This window comes from Lonchura striata, chromosome 7 (assembly GCF_050655825.1).
Source record: "Lonchura striata isolate lonStrDom1 chromosome 7, ASM5065582v1, whole genome shotgun sequence".
In the NCBI taxonomy this organism is placed as follows: domain Eukaryota; kingdom Metazoa; phylum Chordata; class Aves; order Passeriformes; family Estrildidae; genus Lonchura; species Lonchura striata.
In genome coordinates, this window is record NC_140709.1 from 6,554,606 (window position 1) to 6,580,839 (window position 26,234).

The following is a 26,234-nucleotide window of genomic DNA, read 5'->3' on the forward strand; positions in this document are numbered from 1 at the left end:
TATAAACAGGGTGATTGGGCAAGAGCTCAGAACTGCTACCACGGTAAGCACTGGGAAGCTACATTTGCTGGCCTAATGGAACAAAAGTGCATTTTGATTTGGCTCCACACTCATTAGCTGGCCACCTCAACATGTTTATTTATATGCATCTATCTTCAAGGCGGGTGCCAAGAGAATGGTGCCAGACTCTTTTTGGTGGTGCCCAGCAGCAGGACGAGGAGCACTGGCCGTGAACTAAAAAAGTTTCACCTCCACATAAGGAAGAACTTTAAGTTGAGGATGGCAGAGCACTGAACAGCTGCCCAGGGCGGGTGTGGAGTCTTCCTCTCTGGATACATCCCAAACACCCCGGGACACGTTCCAGATAACACTACATCGACGGGGGGTTGGACTGAGCGATATCCAGAGGCCCCTTTCAACCCAAACAATTCTGTGATTCTCTGGTGTTACTTTTGGCCACAATACGATGGACTGTGAAGCAGGACGAGCGAGAACCAAACCCACCCTACCTCAGCCCTGCCCAGGCCAGCAGCATTCGCCTCAGCATCATCAGCGCGAGGCTGCAGGCGCCGAGACCGGCCCGGCTGGCGGCGGCTCCCGGCAGGACAGCTCCTGAGGGGAGCGCAGAGCCGCCGCCCCCGCCGCCCCGGCCCGCCCTCAGCCCGCCCTGAGGGCACGGCGGGCAGCGCGCGCCGGGGCAGCTCTCGCGATACGCTCGGCCGGCGCCGGGCGGGGCAGGGGCGGGCGCGGCGCTCTCGCGAGAGCCGGGCGCGCGGAAGCGGCGTGGCGCGTGCGGGGCCGTGCGGGGCCGTGAGGGGCCGTGAGGGCCGCGCCCGCCGCCGCAGGATGCCGAGCGCCGCCGGCCGCGGGCACGGCCAGGACCGCCGCCCGGACAACGAGGACTCGTCGGCGGCTGATGTGGGTCTCCGCAGGGAACGCGGCGGGCGCGCTGTTGAGGCTCCCCGGGGTGGGGGGCCGGGCCCAGGCGGGGTTTGGCCGAGCCCGGGCAGGGTTTGGCCGAGCCCGGGGGCGCAGCTGCCTTTGGCTCTACCCTGCCTGTCCCCCCACTCCCCCTTCGGCTGTGGTTGCCTGAAGAGCTCCACTCCCCCCAGAAACACCTGGGCTGCTCCTCACCAGCAGCAGGTTTCTGCAGAGGCTCCTGCTGGCCTGGCAGGTGCTTTTGCCTTGTACCTGAAGATCGCAGAGCAGTGCTGAAAAAATGTAGGCCGATGCTTCTTCAAGAAGAACAATGTACTAACAATGAGCATCAGTTCATTTTGTTATAATTTGTGCTTATTGTTGCATCAGCGATAAGGAATTCCAAGTGTTGGTGGCTTCCCTAAAGTTACAAATATGCCACAATTCATCAAAAGCAGACAAACAAAGACCATCCCCAAATAAAGTATTTTGTAGGAACTTTGGTTCATGTATTGAATAGAATAAAATGAATAAATCAAGGGGTTTTATTTGGAAATGAATGGGAAATTTGAATTGTGATATTTTGATGAAAATTGCCTTCCTCTGTGCTGTACCTGGCAGATTTTATTAACAGTTAAGCTCCACCAGCCTGTAACAATTCAGTGTGCCTGAATATGGAAAGGAAATATTTAATCTATCTAATGTAGGACTCAAATATATTTTGAGGAGTAGGCTGTTTGTAGAGATAATCACATTAACTTTCTGTTTAACGAGTAGTGATTGTCATGCATGGCTGCTGTTGCTGATTTTTTTTTTTCATCCAGGGCACAATTTTCTTCTCTCCCTTGTGTATCTCTTATGAGTCCAGAATGCATTTTTTAAATATTATTGTTAATTATTTTGTGTTCCCTCAGTTAACTCTGTGATGATGATGTTCAGTTCTTTTTGTGTGTGCTTCTTTGATATATGTTTCTCACCTCCATTCTAGGATTATGCTAAGGAAAGATATGGAGTGTCATCAATGATACAATCCCAAGAGAAACCAGGTTAGTTGAAAAATAAAAAAGTTTTGCAAGAGAGGGGGTGGGAAAGATGGAAAAAGAAGTTACCTACCAAATAAAAACCTTCAGTACTTCCTTGAGAAATCATTTACCAAACTTCTTCATTCAAATCCCAGTGGTATTTTTCTCCTTTATTGGGATACATTTGGCACTTGTGAGGCACTTGCATTTGGAGTGCCATGTCCAGGTTTGGGCTCTCCAGTGCACGGAAGGCATTAACATTTTGGAGCCAGTCCAGTGGTTAGCTACCATGCTGCCCAGGGGACTGGAGCACAGCCCCTGAGGGAGTTGGGCTTCTTCAGCCTGGAGAAGAGGAAGCTGTGGGATGATCTTATAGTTTAAATCTACTTAATGGGAGGGTGTAGGAAAGATAAGGCCAGTCTTTGACGGCGTGTGGTAATTGGACTGGAGGTCATGGACACAAGTCAGAACAGGAAATTGAGATTGGAGGGAAGAAAAAAAAATCGTGTGTGTGGTTGAATATTGGAGCTCAGTTCTGGATTGAGAGGAATCTCAATCTTTGCTCTTGCCTGCACCGTGCCTTAAGCAGTCTGTTAGTTTTGTGTCTGTCCATCACTGCACACTGTTTTAAAAAGTACTAAATTATTGTGAATTATAACGTACTGAGTCCTGAGATGTCAGATATTTTTCTGTACTTGGAGTAAGTTCTGCTGTGACTTACTAGAGCAGTGATCTCTGAGTATGATCTGTTTGCTTATGCACCCTTCCATTTCTCCTGTATATGGGCAGCAAATCCATTAATATTGGATATTAGTGTTTATGGGTTTTAATCAGTCATATCTCTGAATTCAGGGAATCCTGATTTTCTCCTGATGGGGAATTGGGATTCAGGAAAACTTAGCAGCTAGACAACAATCTCCCAGGCCAATATGCCAAGGAATATTAATCTTTGTATTAAATTCAGTGCATGAAACGGTAATGAGGGAAAGTAACAGACTGGCTTCTTGTAACTTCTTCATAATAAAATGTAAAACAGGAAGATCATCTGTGATTAGGTGATTCTTTTTTTTTTCTCCTTTGAGTGCTTGTTTTGGTTGATGCCCATTTAGGAAGGAAAATGCAGAATGTAGGGAAGAGAAGCAATCACAAGAGCACTCATAGGTTGAAAAAAGGGGAGCTTTATATCAGAATGTAACGGGACAAGAAAATCAGCAGACTGCATTAGCAGTCATTGTTGAATGCAATCCATCCTAGCTGCCAGAGCTAGAGCTAGCAACTGGAGTTGAATCACGCTGGAAGCAGCCCAGCTCTGTGTTTCCTCTCCTGAATTCACCTCCCAGAGGAAACAACTGTGTGGGGGACCTGAGCTGGCAGATTGAGATGGCAGATCAAGTCCTGCTTTCATGGGCAAATGCCAACTGTCTCATTCAAAAGAAACACTTAAAAGTACTGGGGAAAAAAGTATGTTGAGAAGGAAAATGATGAAAGCTACAGAAAATTATATTAAAAAGGCTGAGTGTAATATTTAGTTGTGTGGTCTCCTTGACCTTTCATTCTTGTTTAAAGAACTTCTCAGTGTGTGGGCAATGTTGAGTGAGTTTTCCATTTGGCTTAAAATGCAATCTACAGCACTCCTGTTGTTCTGTAATTTTAGAAGGCGGTTATCCAGAACACCAAAAACTAGATAACAATAAAGAACAAAATGTGTCTAACAAACAAGCTGGAGATCAACCTGGTCCTTTCCTTGAGACTAATGCACTTTTCTTTGCAGATTCAATAGTTTCTGCCAGGGAGAGCTCTTGCCAAAGGGTTCACAAGAGGATGAGATACTAGTTGTCATCAGTAGCTCCCCAAAGTATTCTACTTGCCTTGGGTGCCTTGGAGGAGCTGCTGCTTGGGACAGGGAGTGGTGGAGAAGCACAGATAGGCATGTTCCTATCTGAAGTGTATTCATTTTGTTTCTGAAGTCTCTGTGAAGTCTCTGAAGTCTGCTTGCCATTTCTAAATCAGAGTAGCCCATGGTGGTATGAGGTGTGACAGCATCTGGTGGGCAGAGCCAGCACAGCACAGCCCTGGCTGGCAACTCAGAGTGGGCTGTAGGAGTGCTGCTGTTCTGCTTACTCCAGTTGCTGCACTGTCCTGGAATCACTGGCTGTACAGGGTACTCACACAGCTTACAGTGATCAGAACAAGTTATCTTCTTTTCTAAGGAGTAAGCTTGTTGTCCTTTTGCCATATTGATAGATTCTTGTTCCTCTGCAGGCAAATTAAAACTTTTCTCAAGTTCACAACTTTGTTTCTCCACCTCTCTCTGCTGAGCTCACACACATCTATGCCTTCTTTCTTGGCCCGCTTAAATCTTTGTTCTGCTTATGTTGGCTGCCCTGGCTCTCTGATGTTCTTGCCTCTTGTCATGTAAGGTCTTTAAGTCCTTCCTGTGTGCTTGAGACTATGATTGCTAGTAAAACTCCATTTTTGGCCATTTCTTTTTTCTCCCCTCACACCCGTTATCTCATATCCCCTCCCTGGAATCTACTTTCATCTAATACTCCTTTTGATTTTCAGGTTTTTATGTCAAGCTTGCCTTCTCTTTTTCAAATTTTTCCAGTACTTTGAAGATGCTGGCACTTCACAGAGACAGCACAAATATTGATCATAGTGTTCTAAATTCCATGATGCAGGATAAATTATCATAGTAAACAGATTGATGTGACAGGCAGGGAATGGGGTCTGGAGGTGAAAAAGTGTTGTTTTATGTATTCCACACAGCTTTTTGGACTTTTATCCTCTCCTCCCATGTTTAGAAGAGGTTGGAATTCTGAGAGAAAAAAGAAGGATATTTAGTATGTCGGAAAGAAGAGATTGGGCTATACATTAAGGGAAAAAAGAATTAGATTTGGGAAGTGTCAGAGGAGGGAAGCAAAGTGGCATAGTTGCTACATCCAGCTCATTGCAGTGGAGCACAGTGACAGGAACAGAGGCAATGGGCACAATAAACATCAGGATTTTTATTTTTTTTTTCCTGTGAGGGTGACCAGGGATTAGTACAGGTTGCCCAGGAAGAGTTTCCTTTCTTGAGAATACTAAAAAAAGTCAGAACATGATCTTGGACAACTGGCTCTATATCACCCTGCTTGTGCATGGTGGTGAGTGGGATGACTTTCAGAGACTCCTCCCAGCCTCAGGCATTCTGTGATTATGTGATCTACTCTTGGAAGAAAGGGCTTTATGATGTCACTTTGTGGATATTGTTTATTACCCTTTTTATGAAAGGTGAAATAGTTTTTAATAATTAATACCATATAACATTTGACAATGTGTTAAATATGTCTTTTTTACCCTTGGTGAGACATGAACTGTTAGGTATCCAAAATACTTTAAAAAATATTTATCTAATGTAGATGGTTACTGAAACGCTAAGAATCCAGGAAAGGTGTAACATCTCCTTCTGTCTTTATGCGTCTGGAAAATGTTTTAACTTTGTAACAATACAGTCTCAAGTTGACTGAGGTAGTTTTAACTGTCTGAATATCAAGGTCTTAGAAATAGTGAAGGTTACAGATTTTGATGGTTGAATATTTCTATAGTACTACACACAGTTTGAATATCAGAAACTGCTGGCAAAGGATAACATCTTTGTTCCCATTTCTACCTTCCCCAGCAGACCCACACACACATACATACACACTTTATGAATATATTTGAGTCAATTTCCTGTCACATTTCTCTGTGACAGGAGAAATGTTCCATTATGTTCTGGATTTGATATGTGTCTGTGAAGAAAGAACTGCATTGCTCTGACATAAGCTAATAAAAGTTTTCAATCCCCTAAAATCCCCAGTGCAGAATAACAGGCTTGCAGGGCAAGCTGTGACTGGTATTCAGAGACAGAAGGAGGGAGTCCAGAGCAGCAGATGGTAATCCTGAGCAGTCAAAAGTTGGTTTTTTTCCCAAAACTTTAGAAAAGTTCTGTCAGGAATAGACTACAATGTGAGTGTCTTAGCAAATTTAATGTCACTTTGAAACGAGGGAGAATTTTGTGAGGAAAGAATCATGCAAGGAATAGCAGCATGCACCCAGCATATTGCTAGTTCATAATGGTTGTATAGAATTTTTAAAGTCCTGATTTATTTAAAAATATTTTCCTTGATCAATTTTTTTCCCCTTTGATATCCAAAATCTGTCTTTCCAACCCATGCATTCCTGTTATCTAGCTTTGCAGCTACGTTGGATTTGAAGGATTCTTCTGATCCAGTCTTGGCTCTGACAGTGATGGTAGTGCTTGATCAGGTTGTCAAAGAGATTTTCTTAAAACAGATGTTATCCATTTATACAATAATACTGTCATTGCTCCAAAATGCTGTTGCTTTAATCAAAATAAATATTTTAAAATTTATAATGTACATTTATTTGTGGTTTCTTTCTGTTCTTTATTTTAAATAATAGTTATTTTACAGTTATATTTATCCTACTTATGTATGGTAGATACAGAAAGCAGTCACATCCCCTCTGAGCCTTTGTTTTGCTGGGTTCAGCATGGCAGCTTTGACGCTGCACAGTGCAGCAGGGCACACATCCCTTAGGCAGCAAAACTACAAGTGCAGGTAGTACAGTGAAGCCCTATCAAAACCAGTTTAGTCATGCTGGGTTCTGTCATCCATGAACTACAGTGATTCTTGCTGTTGGTAAAGTGCAGTTTGACCCTGCTGGGGAAGTCAAAAATGAACAATTTAAAGCTACTGCATCAAGTACAAGTCACTAAGAAAGGAAATGGGATTTTGTGTGTTTTCAGTAAGTCAGTTATGCCATTGATAGAAAAACCAATGTTTTGGATTTTTTATCAATTTTATCAATAGCAATGATAGAAAGTGCATTTGGAGTTTAAAGTGAAAAACTGTTTTAAGATGTGTGTTTTTTTTTCTGTAATTCAGATAGAGTTTTGGTTCGTGTAAAAGACTTGACATTGGAGAAAGCTGATGAAGAGGTTTGGGTTCGTGGCAGAATTCACACCAGCAGAGCTAAAGGTGAGAGGCCTCCAGGGTCTTTTATTTTATTTCCTTGCTTCATTACTACAATCTTAATGCTTATTTTGATTTAATGGCCTGTTGGTTATGTCTTGCCTTCAAGAAAACTTTGCCACCTGGTTACTCAGGGTTGCCTCAGTGTTACTTTGACTGGTTCTTTTTTCTTTCTCCACCTCTCTTTTTTCCCAAGAGGGAAAAGAAGATTTTGGTTTTAGCTGTGTGGAAATCACTTACTGTAGTTACAGTGATTTTTTAAACTGTATTGCTAAATAATATATGGACAATTTTAAATAATAATGATTTTAAAATGTCATAATTCTCCTTAAGGTGTTAATAGTTGTGAGAGAAAATACTTAAACTTCTGCAGTAAAACATACTTGTATTATGAATGTACCCATTATCAGACAAGTCGTATTTCTTCTGCTGTACATGTATATTTTCACCACACCTTTTCTTTGACAGGAAACAAAAATCTGATAAAATTTCAGGATTCTTACTTTCGATTGCCTTATCTAATTATATCAATTTGGACTTCAAATAAGTAGCATCATCTTTCTTTAGTGAGACAAAAGGGAAACCCTTTTGTAGGTTCTCAGCAGTGTGGGCTGTCACCCTTGGCTGTCTGACAGCCATATTTCTTCCCTGGAATCAGAAGTTCCCTCTGGAGACCAGGTTGCCATATGCAAACTTCAATAGGCTTTGGCCTTTGCAGTTGACATCAGATGCTGACAACTGTTGTGCTGGTTTCAGTTATGTTTGGCAGCTCTGTAGATATAAATAACTTGTCTTTCCAAGAATTGAAAAAAAAAAGGGGCATGAAGAAATTATCTTTACAAACGAAACTTAACAGTAGTCTTAAAATTTGGAATGATGCAAATTAGGGGTGAGAATCCAGTACAGAATATCATCAAATATACCAGATTCATTTATCTTTTTGAAAATTCATTTTCTTAAAACATGTCTGTCTTAATGAGTGTCTGTGTGCAGTCGGTTAAAATAAAGAACTGCATTAAAATATATACATATGATGCATATTTTAATGTATGTTAGAATCTTTAAACTTAAGGAGTTCTCTGTGATTTCCTCAGTAATTTTGTAATGTAAAACTCTCAGTTAATTAAAGAAATTGTCAGCTCCAAAAGCTGTGAAAGTCGTGGTTATTACATCGTGAAGTTGTTCAGACAGAAGACACTTCATCTGATTTAAATGTTACTGTTGATACTATCATTATATAAATTAAATTATCCTTATGGCTTTTTTTTTTTGCGATTATAGGAAGAGTTGAGGCTATTAACAGAATTCAGGATATTAGAAGCAGCTATCTATGCAAAAAGCATATGAAAAGCAGTGTAAAGTTCTGTGGCTGTTGATTGCTCTCTGTATTACATTGATATGTGGAATCGTATATACATTGATGTCAAACTCAGTAACATCTCTGTAAGAAGACAATATGAACTTGAAAGAAGCTGTTGTAATCCTTTATTCTATTTTTGATGTTTCGAATGCTTATTTTCAAAACTCTTTAACACAACCTGAAGAATGAAAGCAAAAGGAATTGATCATGGGCATGAATGATCTGAATTTATTGATAGTGTCTCTTGCTTCCTCTTGGTCTGACAACACAGAACAATTCTGACATTCAGGGAGTGCTGCTAGGGAATGCCATATGCTTGTTTACTTAAGCTTTGGGGAAAGAATCTTACAAGAAAAGCAAATGTTTAAGTGTAGAAAGTAATATTAGCCTTTCCCACACACAGCAAGGCACTATTCGTACCACTGTGGAAAGGAAGGCCTTGCAGGAAACAGGAAAATCATTCACAAAAACAAGCTCTAGTTTTTCTCAGAAACTTGAATTTGATTCCTAAATAACCAATGTAGCCTTTATTTAACCCTGTCCGGTTCTGACCAATAAACCAAACAAAATTAATGGGAACAACTGCAGATTCCAGCTGTCTCCTATAGCAAGTCACTCATAAAGTATGATGGAAATTAACTGAAGGATGTGTAAAGAATGGGATGTTGGGAATTTCTGTGGGTTGTACTAAAATTGAAGTGCACAGGGCCCTGTGGTTTGTATCACAGATTGAATAAATGTTATTTCTGGCCTTATTTTAAAGCCAGCCTAATCTACTAATCACATTTATCATTGAAAAGCCCTTGGGAAATTGGGCTGGGTTTGGCCAGGCAGCTGGGGCTTGTACAGAATGTTAGACCTGAAAGAGATTTTGGGTTATGAATCCAAAGGTCTATGAAACATCTAAAAATAAGTATTCCACCAAGATCAATTTAAATACTGGATCAAATTTTATAATAAGCCATGTAGAGTCTTCTCTTTGCTGGCAAATTTATGTAATCGTCATTTAATTTATATAACCAACATTTTTTTTATTCTTCATATTCGTTACTTATATCCTTTTCTTTCATAAGGTCTTGATGTGCTTCTTTTTGAGGGAATTCTCTTATTCAGTGCCTGAACATTCTATGCATTTTACTGTGTCAGATGTTTTTAACCAAATTTCTTTTGAAACTTTTTATCTTTTATGCATTCTTGTGGGACATGTTTTTTTAATAGAAGCTTAGAGTAGTTTCGTGTTGAAAGTGAGTAAATTTCTTGCTATACCTCTCACCTAAACACCACATAAGTATTTTGAAACACATGGCGAAGATCCCATTGTCCAAATTTTTTCTTACTCAAATGCTTCCTTTTACGCATCCCTTGATCTGGAAAGACTTATAAGCATGAGCTAGATTTGATTATGACTGGCCTTTTTGATACTTTATTTTGAATGCCTTCAGCTCTCAGGAAAAGTTCTCTTCCCTCTTTTAATCTTTGTGGCTGGGATATTTTAACCAGTGCTGTGAGTGAGGTCCGTTTGATCACTTATCTTCTGTGTGATTAGAAATGGTTGCGTTCTGCAAAACATCCTCTTCCTTCATGGAAACAGCTACTGTTACTCATGGCAGAGACATTTGAGTCCTTTTATAATGCAGATATTCATCAGACTTCCAGTGTTTGGGATTAAGTACAACTGCCAGACTTTTGGATGAGGATCTGAGCCAGATGGTCTTGGTGAAGATGTCCCTGCTTGTTGCGGGGGATTGGACTTAGATGGCCCTTAAAGGTCTCTTCTAACCCAAACTACTCTGTGATAGCAGGTCGTTTCATTACTTCCCTGTCTTGTAGTTGAGTTACATCCTGGCTGTCTTCAGCTGTGTGGTTTTTGTTTGAGCACCTCATACATTAATGCTGCAACTTTGATCATATTTTGCTAATTTGTTTGTTACTAAAATCATGAAGACAAATACTATTTCCTAGGAAATACTGTATCCAACCACACTGTAAGAAACACTGAGATGTCAAAAATGTGAGATATGACTCCCTTATCTGAAGAAACCTCAGCATATCTTTCTTTGTTGACTTGCTGGATCTGAAACAGCCTGTATTTTTGTAATTTAAATCTGTTATTTAATGTTTGCCTGCAAGAAATATGTGCATCTGAGCCATATTGGATATTCCAGCCTCTGGGGTACAGAAATAGTTGTACTCTGTTTTCTGAAAATATGTAATTAATCTTGTTGCATTTTTGTTGTAGGACAAGATAAGTTATTTTCAATAAATATAATTAATATTTAATAATATTTTGTACTAGTTTTGTATGTTTGCTTTTATTTCCATGAGATCGTGTGTCAAGGGTTCTGCATTTATTTTCTGATGCTCTTATCTGTAGCTATGTGTCAGGAATGGTAATCTGCATAATTACAAATGAAAACTGCAACTGGCTTTTTAGCGTCAGCTTTCATGTTAGGTATGTGTTGGCTTGTTGATTTAGAGTTTAAATCAGGAACAACAGGGAAGTAGCTGTCTATAACAAAATTCTGGCTTCTTCCTATTCTCAGCATTTCAATGGAAATGTTAAGACATTTTGAGTCAGAATTTGGGGTTAAAGTGATTGGTGCCTTTATCAGATACTGGTACACCAGTGAAATGTTTGTTGTTAATTTCTCTCTAGGAAGAAGCATTTCAAATCACCATATTTCCTTAAAACTAAGTTAAGGGATAAATTATTATTAGAGATGTGAGAAGTATGAAATGTTTTGGTTTTTTTTGTAACTGTCAGCTAAACAGATTAGAAAGATTTTTGTTGACTTGGAAATACCCATTTTAAAAGTCAACAAAATGCACTATATTCTTTGTACCTTATTATTAATTCCTATTAACTTCTTTTTCCCTAAGCTGTTCATGAATACATTGCTCTTACAGGAATTTTTAATTGGGTCTTTTAGGTTCTTGTCATTCATTAGAATCAATACTCCTTTTGTTCCCCTTCATTCTGAATGTGTGGTGTATTATAGAATGAACATTGTTGGTTTAGTCCTTGTGGTGCAAAGTCAAGCCCAGTTCTCTCAGAGCAGCTTTGTAAACTCTACAGCTTTGATTTGAGAAGACGAGAAAAAACTTCTTTAAAAATAGTTTAGACTTGAAGTACTTATGAGCAAAGAAACAAGGAAAAGGATTATGTATTTCTTGCATTTGAAGGAAAAGTTACTTTAAAAGTTATGATTTGTTGTTTTGTCTAAATATTCTTTATCTTGGAAGGCTTACTGTTATTTTTAGAAAATGACCATTCAAATGTTTAGAGATGTAAGGCACAATTATTTTATTTATCTCAATGTTTGTGTGTGTGTGCACATGCACAGCTGAGGAGTTTGAAGCAGCTTTTTGGAGGGAGGGCAGCTATGAATGAGAGAGAGAGATGCAGTCTTAAAAGCTCCGTTTATATTTAAGTAATAAAGAATTTTTTCTCATTCACAAAGACCTCGAGTAACTTGTCCTTAATACACCTGTGTTGCTTCTCTTTGTATTCAGGGAAGCAGTGTTTCTTAGTCCTGCGTCAGCAGCAGTTTAATATCCAGGCTCTTGTGGCTGTGGGACAGCATGCAAGCAAGCAGATGGTAAAGTTTGCTGCCAAGTAAGTAAGCAATTATATCCTGTTGTCAGAGTAAACAATGGTGGGAACCAGGACTCCCAGGGGTTGGGACCATTTTCACACATTAACATCAATGCTTCGTTTGTTTTAAAATGTAGTTATTTAAATTGTCAGCTCTCCATTGCGTTGAATACATTATACTGACAAAAGATAAAATAGAGAACAGGCTTGAAATTCATTCTGAACTGCTGAAGCAGCATTCTCTTGCCATAGACAACCTACATTTTCTTCCAAGCTGGCTAACAAAAAGTCTGGCAAGCTGAGCTTAGTGGGACACTTCATTTGGTGTATGGTGGTGCTGTGTGTCTGCACATGTTCAGTGTTTTTCTTCTACCAGACATGCAGTGTAGTACTACATTTTGTACTTGGAACTGATGTGAAGAAGTCCCATATTGCAAGTGGCTTACTGAGTTGAAGAAATAAAAAGTAGCTTCTGTGCACTGGGTTAATCTTATCTACACTTTCAATTAAAAATAATTTGGCGGGGTAATAGTTAGACTTGCCAATTGAAAAAATGTTTGTTGCAGCAATTTGAATTCAGTTATTTGGTTTGTTTTGTTCCTAAAGATAAAAAATGACCTTTCCCTTCTGTTTGCCTCCAGATTTTGCTTTCAGGTTGTCCTGTAATAAATATGCTTGTGTGACAAACGTGCTTTATAGTAGAGCTTTAATCATGTCTACCCACTTGTTCACAAATAGAAATGTGGATCAATTCTGTGCAGTTTATTTGGTGCAGAATATGTTTAGCATGTGGTACTCGAGTTGCTTCTGTGGAGTTCTTGGCAATCCTCTCATGCCTGGGAAGGGAGCCCCCACTAATTATCTGCAAAAGTGCTACAGCCTTCAACCTTCAATATGTCAGGGAGGGGAAAGATTCATTATAGTAGAGACTTCTAGAAGCCAAGTTAAGAAGGTTGGGATAATGCTTCTGCTGATGGGGTTCAAGGCAAGAGGAAAACAGAACCAGCAGTGTTTGTTGTTTGGTGCTCAGTGCTGGCAGTGCCAGTGTGAAACATGCTGTTCACAGGTGTTTATGAGCCAAAGTGAAGTGTTCTGTTTCTTCATTAAATGATTTGTTCCCTTCAGTGCTTGGAATCTCTGAAAAGAATTAAGTGTATAATGTACTTGTTCCCTAATTCATCTCCCTCAAAACTCCCAACAGTCGGCCTGTACTCCCTCGAGAAAATTGTGCTACAGAACAGTTGAACAACTCTTAGAGTTGTGATGCACACTCTTCTATTCTATTCTGAACAGTGGAACTCTTAAGAGTTGTGATGCACACTGTTCTCTGAAAAAAGGAGATATTCCAATATCTCTCTTTTTCTTCGTGGTACTTCCCTCCACAGCTAAATTTCTTATACTTCATGATTGGCAGATCTTTGTGATTAGGAGCTCATGAAAGGGAAGCTGGTCTTTACTTAATTTTTTCTGTATGCTGACTGCCACTTATAAACCTGTGATAGTTTTTTGTGATTCACTGGCCTTTTTTTACTCCATTAGTTTTCTGCCAGATTAGTGATTTAAATCAGGTGATGGAGGTCCAGAGCTAACAAGGAATGGTAAACAGTGGAAGAGGGTATCTGGAAACAGTAGCGGGTAAAGCTCCTTTCTCTTCTGGCAGCAGTGAGCTGTTCAATCAGGCAGAACCTCATCACCTCATCCATAGGTTCTTCCCAACTCCCTGTCATCTTCCCTCTTGATGAGACAGACTTGAATTCCTCAGAGTAGCCAGACTGATGATGTTTGTACTGTGTTTTGACTTTTCCTTGTGCTCCTTTTTTGGGATAGCATTTGCGAGCCAAATCCTGGTACTTCAGCCTCACTTACTTTGTAGCATTCATGTTTCCCTTATTATTTGTGCTTCTGAATGATTACATGCTCATCATCATGTTCTCTGAGTGGTGTAACTGTTACAGCCTTCTGGATTTTCTTCTGGGGGTTTGCTTTTAGTTTTTTTAACACCATTAGTGCAGTCATCTTCGCAGGATTCCTTCCCACCAACAAACCTATTTTATTAATATCCTGCCATGCTCTCACTTTTTCCAGTGTTTCATCTCCTACAATTCTGTCTGCTGCTGGCACTGCAGCTGCCTTAGAGGCTGCTGCTGTTCCCTGCCTGGTAAGTGCACATGGGGTCACTATGTCAGCAGCACCTGAAGCAGATCTCCAGTACGTGCCTGTCCTCAGTCACTTCCCTGCTGCCTTTCACCTGCTCTGGAGTGATCCCATTATTTCTAGCAGATGAGGCTGGGCTTAGATGTCTAAAAATAACTATCCTGTTTCCCTGCTTTTCTCAGTGTCTTTCTCATTTCCTACATGTTAAATGAGGAAATACACATTTATTGAAGAAAACATTTAACTCAAATATCTTAAATTTCAATTAAATTTCTAAATGTTTTCACTGTATATGTATAGTATATAAACTATATTTTCTATGTGCTACTTTCATACTGTGTCTACAACTTTGTTGAAAATACTTTGTAAAATTCTGGATCTTGAATTTTTAATTTTAGTTGATTAAATAATGAGCATTTTTCATATTTTCATAAATTATAAACAGACTGGTTCCTCTTTTAGATATTGGCACATGGAAACCAAGAACTTTCATAATGTTCTGTGGTCAGCAACATTCATACAGTAATTACCACAATCATCACTAGAATGTGAGTTTTTAGTGAAAGACAATTTATAGTGGTTCAACTCAGGTTTACAAAGAAATGCCTGTGAGTTTAACCATGGAAACTTTCAAGCTGAACTTCCAAAACAAACATAAAACAGAGGCAGTTGAGATTCTGAATTGACAGCTGTGGAATTGTTCTTATATCTTTTATCAGAAAAAACAGTTCAACTTGGTCCTGCAAGGGGTGCTGTATAAGAGAAACACTTAATTGTCCCTTTTAGACAGCAGACGTACCAGTTAGTAATTTATCTTAGTAATTCATCAACCTGCTTTTTTCCATCAAGCTGGGGTGTGGCTGGTTTTGGTTTTCTTTCTCCTTTTCTATCTTAGCATTGAGCCTTTCCCACCACCCCTCTGCCAGAGCCACGTGAGCTGATAGAGCAGTTGAGAGAGGCGCTTAACAGATTCTAATTCAGCTGCTCAAAAATTTTGCCCTTGCACAGGAAGTAACTTGAGGGCTCTTTGTGGGAGTTTGAAGAGTAAAAAGGCAGGAGAGAGATTAAAATGGAGGGGGGGAAAATGGCTAACTTGTATGAAAATAATTCACAGTGTAGAAAAATATATGTAAGTTCTTTAGCTAGATAAATTGGTAGTACCAGGAAGACTGAGGGATATTGCAGAATGTTTTCTTTATCCATTTCTGTTTAATTTTTATATCAGAAGATTGGAAGAAAATGTCAAATTGCAGCTAAGTTTGCTGGTGACACAAAAATTGGACTGGTAAATAGGGACTCAGGAGTGTGTAGTAACCAGGGTTCATTTAGAATAATCACTTCGATGCTCTTCAGTGTAAATTTGTACCTTTGTGTTTGTTTGGTCAGATTTTGTGGGTGTTCAGGATTAAAAAATAGAAGAATGCAGAGAGAAATGTGAGATTGTGATAGATAACTGACTTGACAGGAACCCATGCAGTACTCTGACTTCTAGAAAATAGCATTAATGTAGTATGTGCCTGGTTTTAGGCAGTTCTGGAATATTTTGTCTAATTTTGTTGTCTTTGTATCCGAATACACGTCAGATTGGAAAAGGTTGATGAAGTTGCAAGAAGAAATGATACATGGTCAGACGAATCTGCCTTCTGTGAGACTAAAGAAAACTCTGTTCTCTCCTGAGAAATTAGTGGGTGATTTAAATCCCAGTCTGGTGGTTTTCTGTGCAAGGTTTTCTACCAGCAGGGTTTCTATACATTGCAGATACAAAGGTATGACAGGATGCAATGAACAGAGGATGAAATTAGGGGAATTTAGAAAGGAAATAAAGTATAGGGTTTTTTAGTGAAAATTACTAAAAATGCACGGTGAATTTTGTTACTTAAAAGCTTTAAAAGCAGATTGGCCTCTTTTTTTTCCCAAAAGTTATCCAGGTTAAACCAAGTGTTAGAATGTTGGTATAGGAAACCAATCATTACATTTTTAGAATGAAGAGAATAAGATCAGGTGTTTACGTGGCATTTTTGTATGCAGTGTCAGATATTTTCCTTTCAGGGAGCATCATGCATACTAGCTATATTTGTGCAGACAGGATTACAGTTGTTCTTGTTGAATACAAAATGTTTATACTCTTAACTACTTAAAAAATACACTAATTTTTTGAAAGTAAACAGTTGCCTTCATTTTCACTGGCATTCAGATAAAGGATCATTATGTATTAAGACAATTATTTAATATTTTTCATTTAGTAATGTATTAATATAATTTGTGCTGCCTGCCTACAGAAAGGTGCTGAAGATAAAACAACAAAATGCCAGAATAATTATAGATGTTATAGAAGAAGTAAGCATTTTCTATTTAAAATCTGTAAATAACCAATTTTCTTCCTATTCTTTGGGCTTTTGACCAAGAAAATGTTGATTGTCATTCACTTTGGGAGGCCAGCATAGGGTTCAGCTTGCAACACAAAGCTGTTGATGAAAGATGTTGTTATAAATACTGCAAGAATGCAATCCTGTGGTTAAAAGAGAAAGTCTTGGCTAATAGATGTGCAGCTAATTAAGAGGGACATAAGGCATCTAGTGGACACTTGAGATATTATAATCTTGATTTTTTTGAACATGAGAAAATACAAAGTAGTTTCCTATGCAGAGAATTTTTTTATTGTTGGACTTCATGAGTCTATATACTTAAATAGTTTCTTTTTGGATTAAACAATGTAAAGATGTCATCTGTCTTTTCTTAATGCCTTATGCATCCTACTTTAGTTTCTAGTTCCCAGTAATATTAATTACATGTGTAAATGTTGTTGTCCTTAATGGAAATAGTGGCATTTTGGCATGTTTTTCTGCTATTTGTTCAGTTTTGTTGGCGTTCGGGGGTTTTTTGTTACCCAGGGGAATTTTATAAAAATTACCTAGATGACTTATTCCTGCTTCTGTGGAGAATGCTTTGCTGTAGTTACTGGCATTTTATAGAGCATCTTGTTCCTTGTTGTAACTTGAACTAAAAATGCCTTTTCAGTAACATCCTTGGAATTATACCTGTTGGGATCAAAGAAGCACCTTCCAGGTTTCTGTAGTTTATGTTTGATGCAGTGTTATGGACTTCAGACACTTGTAGCTCTAGGTCTTGCTTAGCATGGTTCAAACAGAACTCAAAACACAAGCTTTTATTTCCATACTGGATTAAATGTGGAGTTGAAATGAGGAAAAGCACATTTTTTAATTATCAAATGAAATGTAGAGGAGATGATGGAGGTTTATAAATACAAAGATGATCACATGCAGTAGGACCCTTCCTAGTGCTTTTGTGTGCCCAGGCAATTACTTGACTATTTGGTTACAGAGACCTACACAGGAAATCAGTTGAAATGCATCTTAAAATTATGGCAAATGTAATGACTAAGAAATGCTACAGTTTTAAATATGTTCCAGATCAAGAAACATGTTTTAGTTGCAACTCCTGTGTAGAAATGGAGAGAAAGCTCAATTTATACTATGTGCAAAGTTGTAGTTATGCAAGTTTGCAAAGCAACATTGCAGTTACAGTGATGCAAAAGTCACTTTCTTCCTGTATTTTTAACCTGAGACAATTTTGCATATCTTAAATTCCTTGCATGTACTGATCAGAGCTATGTACAGACTTGACTAACAGTTCTCATCCATGGGATCACCAATCTAATTATGAATCCTTACAGCACATTTATGTTTAACTACTGTTTTTTTTTTCACAGCACACGGGATTTCCTTCAATAAGTTTAAAACATTCTTTGCTGTTATTACTGAGAAGGTTTTTATTCAGCAGATTAAAACTGGTATTTTCAGTGAAGACAGTGCTAGTCATGTCATTAGTGGTGTTTTCTGGACATTTGCCAAAATGCTGACATGGAAAAGGAAGCAGGAAAAATAGAAATTTTTAGGGAAAAAAAGAGTTCGCATAAGAGTAAAAGTTTATTCTGTTAAACATTCACGCATTCAAAAAGCAAAGGGAATTTATAGTTACACTTAATACTGGTTTAGCATCATATATTCTCATAGATAATCATGCTCTGTTGCATCCTAAGCACTGTATTGGTTCCACAGTCTGTGTGAAAAGTTTCAAACAGAATCATTTGTAATAGAAAGTACTTGGAAGCACTTGGTGTCATTTCAATTATCCTTTCTCATATTTGTTGCCTCTGCTGAACTAATGGTGATGGAGGCTCAAGGCTCACCCATAACTAAATGGATTCTTATTTGAAGCCTGCTCTCAAGCCTCTGCTTTGTACAGATTTAGTCGTGATCTGAGCAGCTGTAGCTCTTCTAAAGTGTAAATGTACCAGAAGAACACGCTGTTCACTAATTTAATGCAATACGTGGAATTACCTGATGGTTAAGCACGTCAAGCATATGAACCACCCTTGTCTTTATTAACTTTAGAGCAGCTAATAAGTTCTATCACTTGAAAGTATTACCATAAAAAAAGTATAATCAGCTAAAATACTCAAATTTGGCTTTTTTTTTTTTTTTTTTTTTTTTTAGTCAATTGGAATATACTTATAGTGCCACTGTTAGGTTTTGGGAATTTGATTCTTGAATTTTCCACTGTTACTTTAATATCATAAGATTTTTCAAGATTTTTATTAAAAGTAAAAAAAGTGCCAGCCTTGCAAAGTTAAGGGTTGTTAATGGCTCTTTTTCTTGCTGCTTTTTGCAGTGGCTAGCTTGTCTGATGACATCCTCACTCACCTCTTATTGTTTGCAGTTAAATTGTGGGGCCTGATACTTTCCTGCTGTCTAAGGTCTAAGGTGGTCAAGTGCTGTACATAAAATGCTTTTCAGCTTTCTCAAGAAGGACTCACAAGTGAAAGATTAATTGGAACATTAATTTTCCTTAAAAGGAAAGTTAATATTTTTAGATATTTGTAAGCTAACAGAGAGACAGAGTGAAAATATATTTCCAGTGAGGGTAAGATTATCTGTAGAAAAGTGTTGGGTTTAAACTCCAGTACCTAGAATGCATAAATAAAAACTGCCCATACAAATTATTTTCTCACCTCTGACTCTTGAGGCTTTTGTTATTGTTTGCTTATAGTACATATACTTTATATCATATCTTTGGAAGACTTTCAGGATGGCGTGTGGTGTTCTAGTGTACTATTAGTGACTGTTATTGGGGAGCAGTTAGGATGTCCCCTGTCACAGAGAAATTACTTTGGAGCATCTTGCATCTTTCAGTCACAAGTCATGTAGTTTAAACAAGCTGAACTAGTTTTGATTTTCCCCTTCAGTCCTAGGACTTCCCTTGAGTTTGTTGTTCTGCTGGTGAAGACACATCTTGTAGATAATTGCATCAGCTGACACATATAAGAGTGTCTGTGGCCTAGAAAAGGAGCTCTGCCACTTGTCATTTTATATATAAACAACACATAGAGAATGGACGAGCACTCGGCTCAATCATAATTCTTTCCCTCTCAAGTCTTCCATCCCAGTTTGAATTCATTGTGGCTGGGGTTATTTCAGCAAACTCCTTTATTAATCAGTAATTAGATATAAAAGTAACTCCAGACTCTTGTCTGTTGTTCAGCAGCCCATACAGTACATGAATGGTGCTCAGTGCTGAGGCTGCTGCAGTGTACAGTGGAACTTACTGAGCTTCTGTCCTCTATTGCCAGCATCACTAAAGAGAGCATTGTGGACATCGAAGGCGTTGTGAGGAAAGCATATCAGAAAATCGGAGGGTGTACTCAGCAAGACGTTGAGCTTCACGTTCAGAGGGTAAATTTTTGAGCAAATGGAGCACTGGTTAATTGTTTGATAGATTATCTGTTGAGACTGTCTGCCTGCCTACATACATAAACTTTGGCAGTAAGGAGTCCCATGTCAGAGAATTAAACTGCTTTAAGCTACAAATTTCAGTGTTTTATATGTAAAAGCTAAACACTTCTGTTTTTAAGATACTTGGAGTTTATATTTCCCTGTTCTTTATCTGTCATTTGAATTACAATATCAAGTAAAATAAAGTATCTCTCTAGAAGAGTTCGGCTAGAAAAGCTTGTGATTCAAGTTTTGGATTCTTAACTGCAGTAGGTACTGGAATAAAAAGTCTGCTTCTTTTTAAGTGCAAGTCAGGAGTTTCTTCTTTATCGGAGTTACAATCTTCTCCTTAATACAATGGACTGGAATACATAATTCTCACAGAAATAAACTCTCAGTGGCTTAACAGTATGGAAACTTTTGAAATCTAAAGTTCCTGGAGCTTGTGCTGTAGGGCTGGAGGAAGTGTAACTTTATAATTTGTTTAAATAGAAAGCATATTTAAACCTTTATGTAATATCCTTTTCTTCTAAACGTTTTTAACTAAACTGTATGCCTACAATACAGCTGAAACCCAGTCACCTCAGAACTGGAGCACAATGGCTATTATAGCAGTGAGGTAAATCTTAGCTAACAGCACTGGGGAAAATCTGCAGATTTTGAAGAAACATGTTTTAATATGTGTGCAGATTATCCTATGCTTGATTCCTCTGAAAGAACATCAAATTCACTGCTCCTCTAGGAGCAATAGTAGACCATAAGGCACAGCAAGTTGGTTTTCATTCTCTGATTGTATTTTAGTTATCTCATAAATTTTTGAATATGAAATAGCTCTTTCAGCTGTATTCAGATGATAAGTAAATGATACATTAACAAGGAGAAGAATGGGATGATCTTGCTGGAATCACAAACTAAAACTCAGTGAAATTTGGTATATTTAGAGCTGGTATTCATGCCAAAAGGCTTGTCCCTCAGGCTATATGAACTTGCTCAATTTGGTGTTTCCCAGAAGAAGAAAAGATACTTCAAATCTTTCAAAGGGAAAGCAAGAACTAAGCACTTCAGTACTGTCATGAGAATGTACAGTGTATCTCAAGTACTGGAATAAAATCACAGTCTTAGAGCCAGTAGCCTATGCAAACACTGTTTCAAGTCTCTGCTACAGAAATACCCTTTTGTAAACGACACCTCCTTTTGAGCAGAGCCTCATGCTATTTCTGTTCTCTCTCAATTTCAGATCTATGTGATCAGTTCAGCTGAACCCCGGCTGCCCTTACAGCTGGATGATGCTGTTCGACCAGAAGTGGAAGGAGAGGAGGTGAAAACTTTGCGTCCTCAAATGCTTTCTTTGTCTTTGTAGCTCAACAAAAGCACAAAAGCCAAGCAACTTCTTTAATGCAGTAATTCTGGGGGTTTGTTAAGTTTGCATTTTACTTCCTTTGTGCTATCCAGAACTGTGTTCAACATCTCTATAGCTTTGATGTCTGCTGAACTGCAGTCGAAGGTCAAAACCAGAGGCTTTCCAATCTTGTGTGTGTGTCTGCTGCATCCTCATAGTTGGGTTCTGCCTGTAACCTCTGGGAGAAGTTATACTTTGAAGAAGTTACACCTTGAACTTTTCTATGCTGCCAGTTTGCTCTGTGTTCTTTCTAGAATGATCTAGATGTTCAGCTGAATGTAGAAATAACCCTTTGCTTTTAGCCAGAGGGTGTTTTTCTCCATTGATTTTGGGTTTTTTAAGTTTTAGTTTTGTTTATTTTTTGGATGTGTGTGTATTCACTATGTGCTTTTGTGCAACTGTTTAGGATGGAAGAGCTACTGTAAACCAAGATACAAGACTGGACAACAGAATCATTGATCTAAGGGTAAGGAACATGCAGTGCTGCAGGCTTGCCTGCAAGTGTGTATACTTCATGTTTCTAATCCACAAAGCAATAAAAGTAATGGATTTGATGGAATTGTATTGGTGGCCAGAAGAAAAACAAACAATATATTTTTTTAATTTTGTGTGGTATTGTAAAAGCACAAGATTCTTGAATCCTAAATGTTTGCCTTTACTGACATTAATTAAAGGACATATTGGTAGTTCAAAGACAAACATGGATGATTTGACATGTGATTGTACATCTGGGCTTTTTAGCTGCAAAAGTCAAAGGTGACTGAATAGGGACATTTTTTCTCTTTGTTATCCAAAACTTCTAAAGAGCTTAGTTTTGAAGTATAAGGTGGAAGTTCTGAGTTCTAACAGGCTGTTGAGGTGCTGTAATGTATGCCTTACCAAAGAAGTTGTACCAGGCCATGATACCAATCTCATTCTCTTTGTTGTTTCCACAGCATTCATGTATTTTCCTTTTTTTATCCTGAAACAGCTTTCTTTATCCAGGTCCTATACACCCAACCTTCTGTGAATTCATAGACCTCCCAAATATTTACCATTTCTAATCAGCAGCAAAATACTCTACTAAATTACTTACAGAACTTGGATTTGGTTTTTATTAAACATCAGCTAACATGTAAGTGTGTAACTAAGCATTACTGACTTGAGGCATCTTGGCCTTTTCCTAGGCTTTTTAGCCATTTTGGGCTCTCCACAATAAAATTTTAATCAACATTGAATGAAGACTGTGCATAGCACATTTTTTTGATACCTAGTACTGTCTTCAGAGTTCTTGATAATGTCAGTTTCTCAGTAAATGAATCTTTGCACCTGAGAAATGAAACAAAATAGTAATTTACTGGAAAATTTGGAAAAGTTCTGGCAGTGAGAGACTTACAGCTTTTCGACATCTGATCTCCTTATTTCAGCAACTAAAACTACCTGTGTCAATTGTTTTACTTGTACCAAAGTTAATTTCTTTTCACTTGACCTTATGTACAGTACTGAGTAACTTCAGTCTGTGATTACTTTTCAGGGTACTCAGTATCTCATCATATTGGTCTCTTAATCTGTCTTAAATTAAGCCTCTAATGAAAAGAATTCTATACTAATGATTGAAAGTGAAAATCACTTGAGATATCATCAGCTTATGGTAGTGCTTAGACAGTGTACTGAATTGAAGGGGAGAAATCTGGGATGCTTGAACTGCAGGCTTTACTTGAACATCTGGTGATGAATAAAATTAACCAACAGCACTCCAGAGAAACTTAAGAAAATCCATTCTATTGAAGAAACACCTGTATAATAAACTGAAAGGATCCATGAGGCCCAAAGAGAACAGAGAAATTATACAAAGGGAAATAACATTTAAAAATACTGGGTGAAAATGGCTTGGAGGTATCCTTGGCTGTAAAGCAGTTCAGGGCATCTGCCTAGCAAAGTCTAAGAAGGTAAATAGTAATGGAAAAAGAAGGAAGACTCATGCCAGAATAAACACAAGAGATGGAATGGAAAGGGCTGGACTAAAATTCTGCCCCTGTACACATCCAGTACTTCAGCATGACCATCTCAATACTCCTGAAATATCTCTGTCAGTACAGCAGTAGGGCATTAGTTGTCAGTATTCTGTCTGGAGGGTGCAACTGGTGACCTGAGTGGATGTTGCTGTAACCTCTTCTGTGTCCCAACCACTGTTGGGACACCTTTTCTTCAGCAATGTCTGGCACCTTGTTTTGAGCTCTGAACATTAACTTTGTGTTAAGAAGCTGTTTTTCTCCTCAGCTCCAGCAGCTGCTGCATTGTGGTGCTAAGCAGCTGTTTCATGGCTGAACAGCAATTCAGGTTAGCTTTTCACAGAATTAGAGGCAGGATGGAATGCCAGATCTCAGTACTGAAGTGTCTATGTCTCATCCTCTGTATACACCTGTAGCTGGGTGTAATCTGGCCACAGCTTGCCTGTGATTAGGCTTGGGTATCTGTCTTGCCTTCCTCCTCTGCTCAGGAAAGGTTTCTGTCTCAGACTGTGACACATTTCTGTGTCTTTTCTGTTGCACTTTTCATTATGTGTTTCAGAACAAAAGCAGATTCCAAATATGTTATTTTAAGCTGTTTTTTTAAACACAGTGCTGAATAAGCTGAAAAGATATTTTATGAAGAAAGGGGAAATTTCAGTGAGAACACATACATATATATATGTGTGTCCTAAGCACTGTATGTAGTGGAATCACAAGAGTAGGAATACAAAGAAATCCAAAAAGTAGTAATTGATTTTCAGTGATTTGGTTCCATAGATTGGAGCTACTGGATTACAAATGGGGCTTCAAAGAACCTTTATTGTTTCAAATGCACTGCATAAGTAGGCATGTCCTAAGGAGGGTTGCAGACATGATGTGTTGTCTGAAACCATTGTTCCACAGCTGTTTCTTCTAGGAAAACCATATCATGGGCAACAGGGAAAAAGTTTAACAGAATAGTTCTAATGGAGATGTTGTGATGGTCCGTTCTTACAAGTGTGGGAGGAAGTCCAGCCATACATAAATGTATCATCTAGTTCTGGTTTCCTCAGTGCCTCAGTTTGTTAAGGAAGACAGAAATCACTGAACATCAGAAATAGGGACGCTGTTATTTTCAGAACGATTTACTAAGCTAAATGCATAGATCTTGGTTAGGTTCAGACTAAAAAAAGTTGTTCGTATGCAACTAAAATTATTTTTGACCATTTAAACACAGTATTTAAAGCAGTTAAGTAATTAGCTAATTTAAAATAGTGATTAACAAAGGAGTTAACTGGATAGAGCCAAGTCATGATGAAGTGGAACTGGGAAACTCAGTCATTACATGAATGAAAAAAACTGGATTTCTGAAAATAGCATCACTCCATCCAGCTATAATGTATACCAAGGAAGGTTTGATTATGATGTAATACAAGGAGAGAAATTAATAATAAGGAAATTACATTAGTGGAGATGAAAGATGCAAAGTATGTTGCAAAGATTGCAAGACTTCCACTGTTGTGTACATGTGGAAATAGACTGAGTATTGCAGTGAATTGTTAACAATCCTGCATTTTGTTTGCTGACAAAGATCTCTCAAAATTGTCTCATAGTTTAATTCTTGTAAGGTTGGGGTTGGGAAGTACTTAAATGGCCAAGATGCCAAGCAACTGCTGTAGTTGTTATTGTGAAGTATGGAGAGAAAAATTGTAATTATTTAGGGCTAAGGGGTTTTGAAAATCATTTCCAAAGAATGTTACTAGAGAAGAATGAACCTGTTCCTGGTGGGTTAACTCATCAAATACAGATCTCACCCTTGGAGTAGAAAAGTTGGGGTTTTAGAGAAAAGAGAGCTGGTAAGAAGAAAAGTCCTGGTATGGTCTAGATTTTCTTTTACATAACCACAGGTGACTGTCAGGAAACCACTCTTGACCTAAGTATCTATTTTTCACGATAGCTTAATGAAAGTCAAACCACTTATCATAGGGATGTTTGATTTACCATTCATTTACCACAACAGTTAAAAAGGGCAAAGTGGAGAGAGCACTGACTGTGTTTTTAAATCTTTACTTTTCTGCTGTTCTGAAGTTTCACTGAAGTGTTTGGTGGTGTGTAGAATTCCCATGTCTGTTAAAAGACCTGCAGAAGCTGTATTTCATAAAGTTCTGTGGTACGTGAAAAGTAATGAAGACGAGTGCAACAAACACTGTTTCTTGTAGTTTGCTTCTTAAAAATACCAATTCAGGTTCCTCCAGTTTTACATTGTTTTAAAAAAATAATTAAGAAAAGACCAGTGAAATAAACACTAATTCTTGGGTTTTACATCTCAGTTTATCTTTGGAAAAGCCTGAAGAAAGAAACAATTCAGATTCACCCAGGTTTACAATGGACCTCACTGATGTCCTTGCTCTGGTTTATTTTTTGTGTTCAGCAGGACTTACATCTCTACGGTACCTTCCAAATGTACCTTTTTGCAGTCCTGTTCCTACAGTTGTGTCTGTTACAGCCCAAAGCAAAGCCCCTTTTTAGGGTCAGTATTACCCTGTTTATATTGCTCAGGGAAGGACATTAACATTAGACTGTGTCTTTAGTAGTTTATGCATGTCAGACTGTGGTATGTGCTAATCCAGCTGTACACTGATCTTAATGCACTTTTCTTCCAAATGCTCGATTACTTTAGGCTTGATTTCATTTTATTGGATTCAATTTCCTCATTGCAAAAACTGTGTTTTTCCTGACTGAATCCAAGCTGTAATGAACAAGCAAATGTACAGTTTATTTTCTTGTGGGCAGTGATTTGGCAGTGTGTATATACAGAGTCCCAGTCATTTAGACAACAAACTCCATGTTCATATATTCTTGTACTTAAAAGTAATACTGAAATTTGAATAAAAGTTGACTTCAGACACCTTGGGGTTAAAAAAGTTGTTTCAGATAAATTCTGTTTCCTAGCAAAACCTTCATTTGTGGCTATATATAGTGTAGATATTGCAAAATTAGTTACAT

The 26,234-nt window shown here is 38.3% G+C and overlaps 1 protein-coding gene across 1 annotated transcript in view; it reads left to right on the forward strand.

Annotated features, from left to right (window-relative positions):
- Window positions 1–772: 772 nt before the first annotated feature.
- The window catches only part of DARS1 (aspartyl-tRNA synthetase 1), a 36,908-nt gene continuing 11,446 nt past the window's right edge, over window positions 773–26,234 (forward strand). Inside the window, exons 1-7 of the mRNA XM_021548739.4 lie at window positions 773–918; window positions 1,907–1,964; window positions 6,872–6,964; window positions 11,832–11,934; window positions 19,718–19,820; window positions 21,097–21,177; window positions 21,665–21,724. Of these exons, the coding sequence (XP_021404414.1) occupies window positions 847–918; window positions 1,907–1,964; window positions 6,872–6,964; window positions 11,832–11,934; window positions 19,718–19,820; window positions 21,097–21,177; window positions 21,665–21,724 (570 nt within the window). The 5' untranslated portion in view covers window positions 773–846. The remainder of the gene's footprint in view (window positions 919–1,906; window positions 1,965–6,871; window positions 6,965–11,831; window positions 11,935–19,717; window positions 19,821–21,096; window positions 21,178–21,664; window positions 21,725–26,234) is intronic.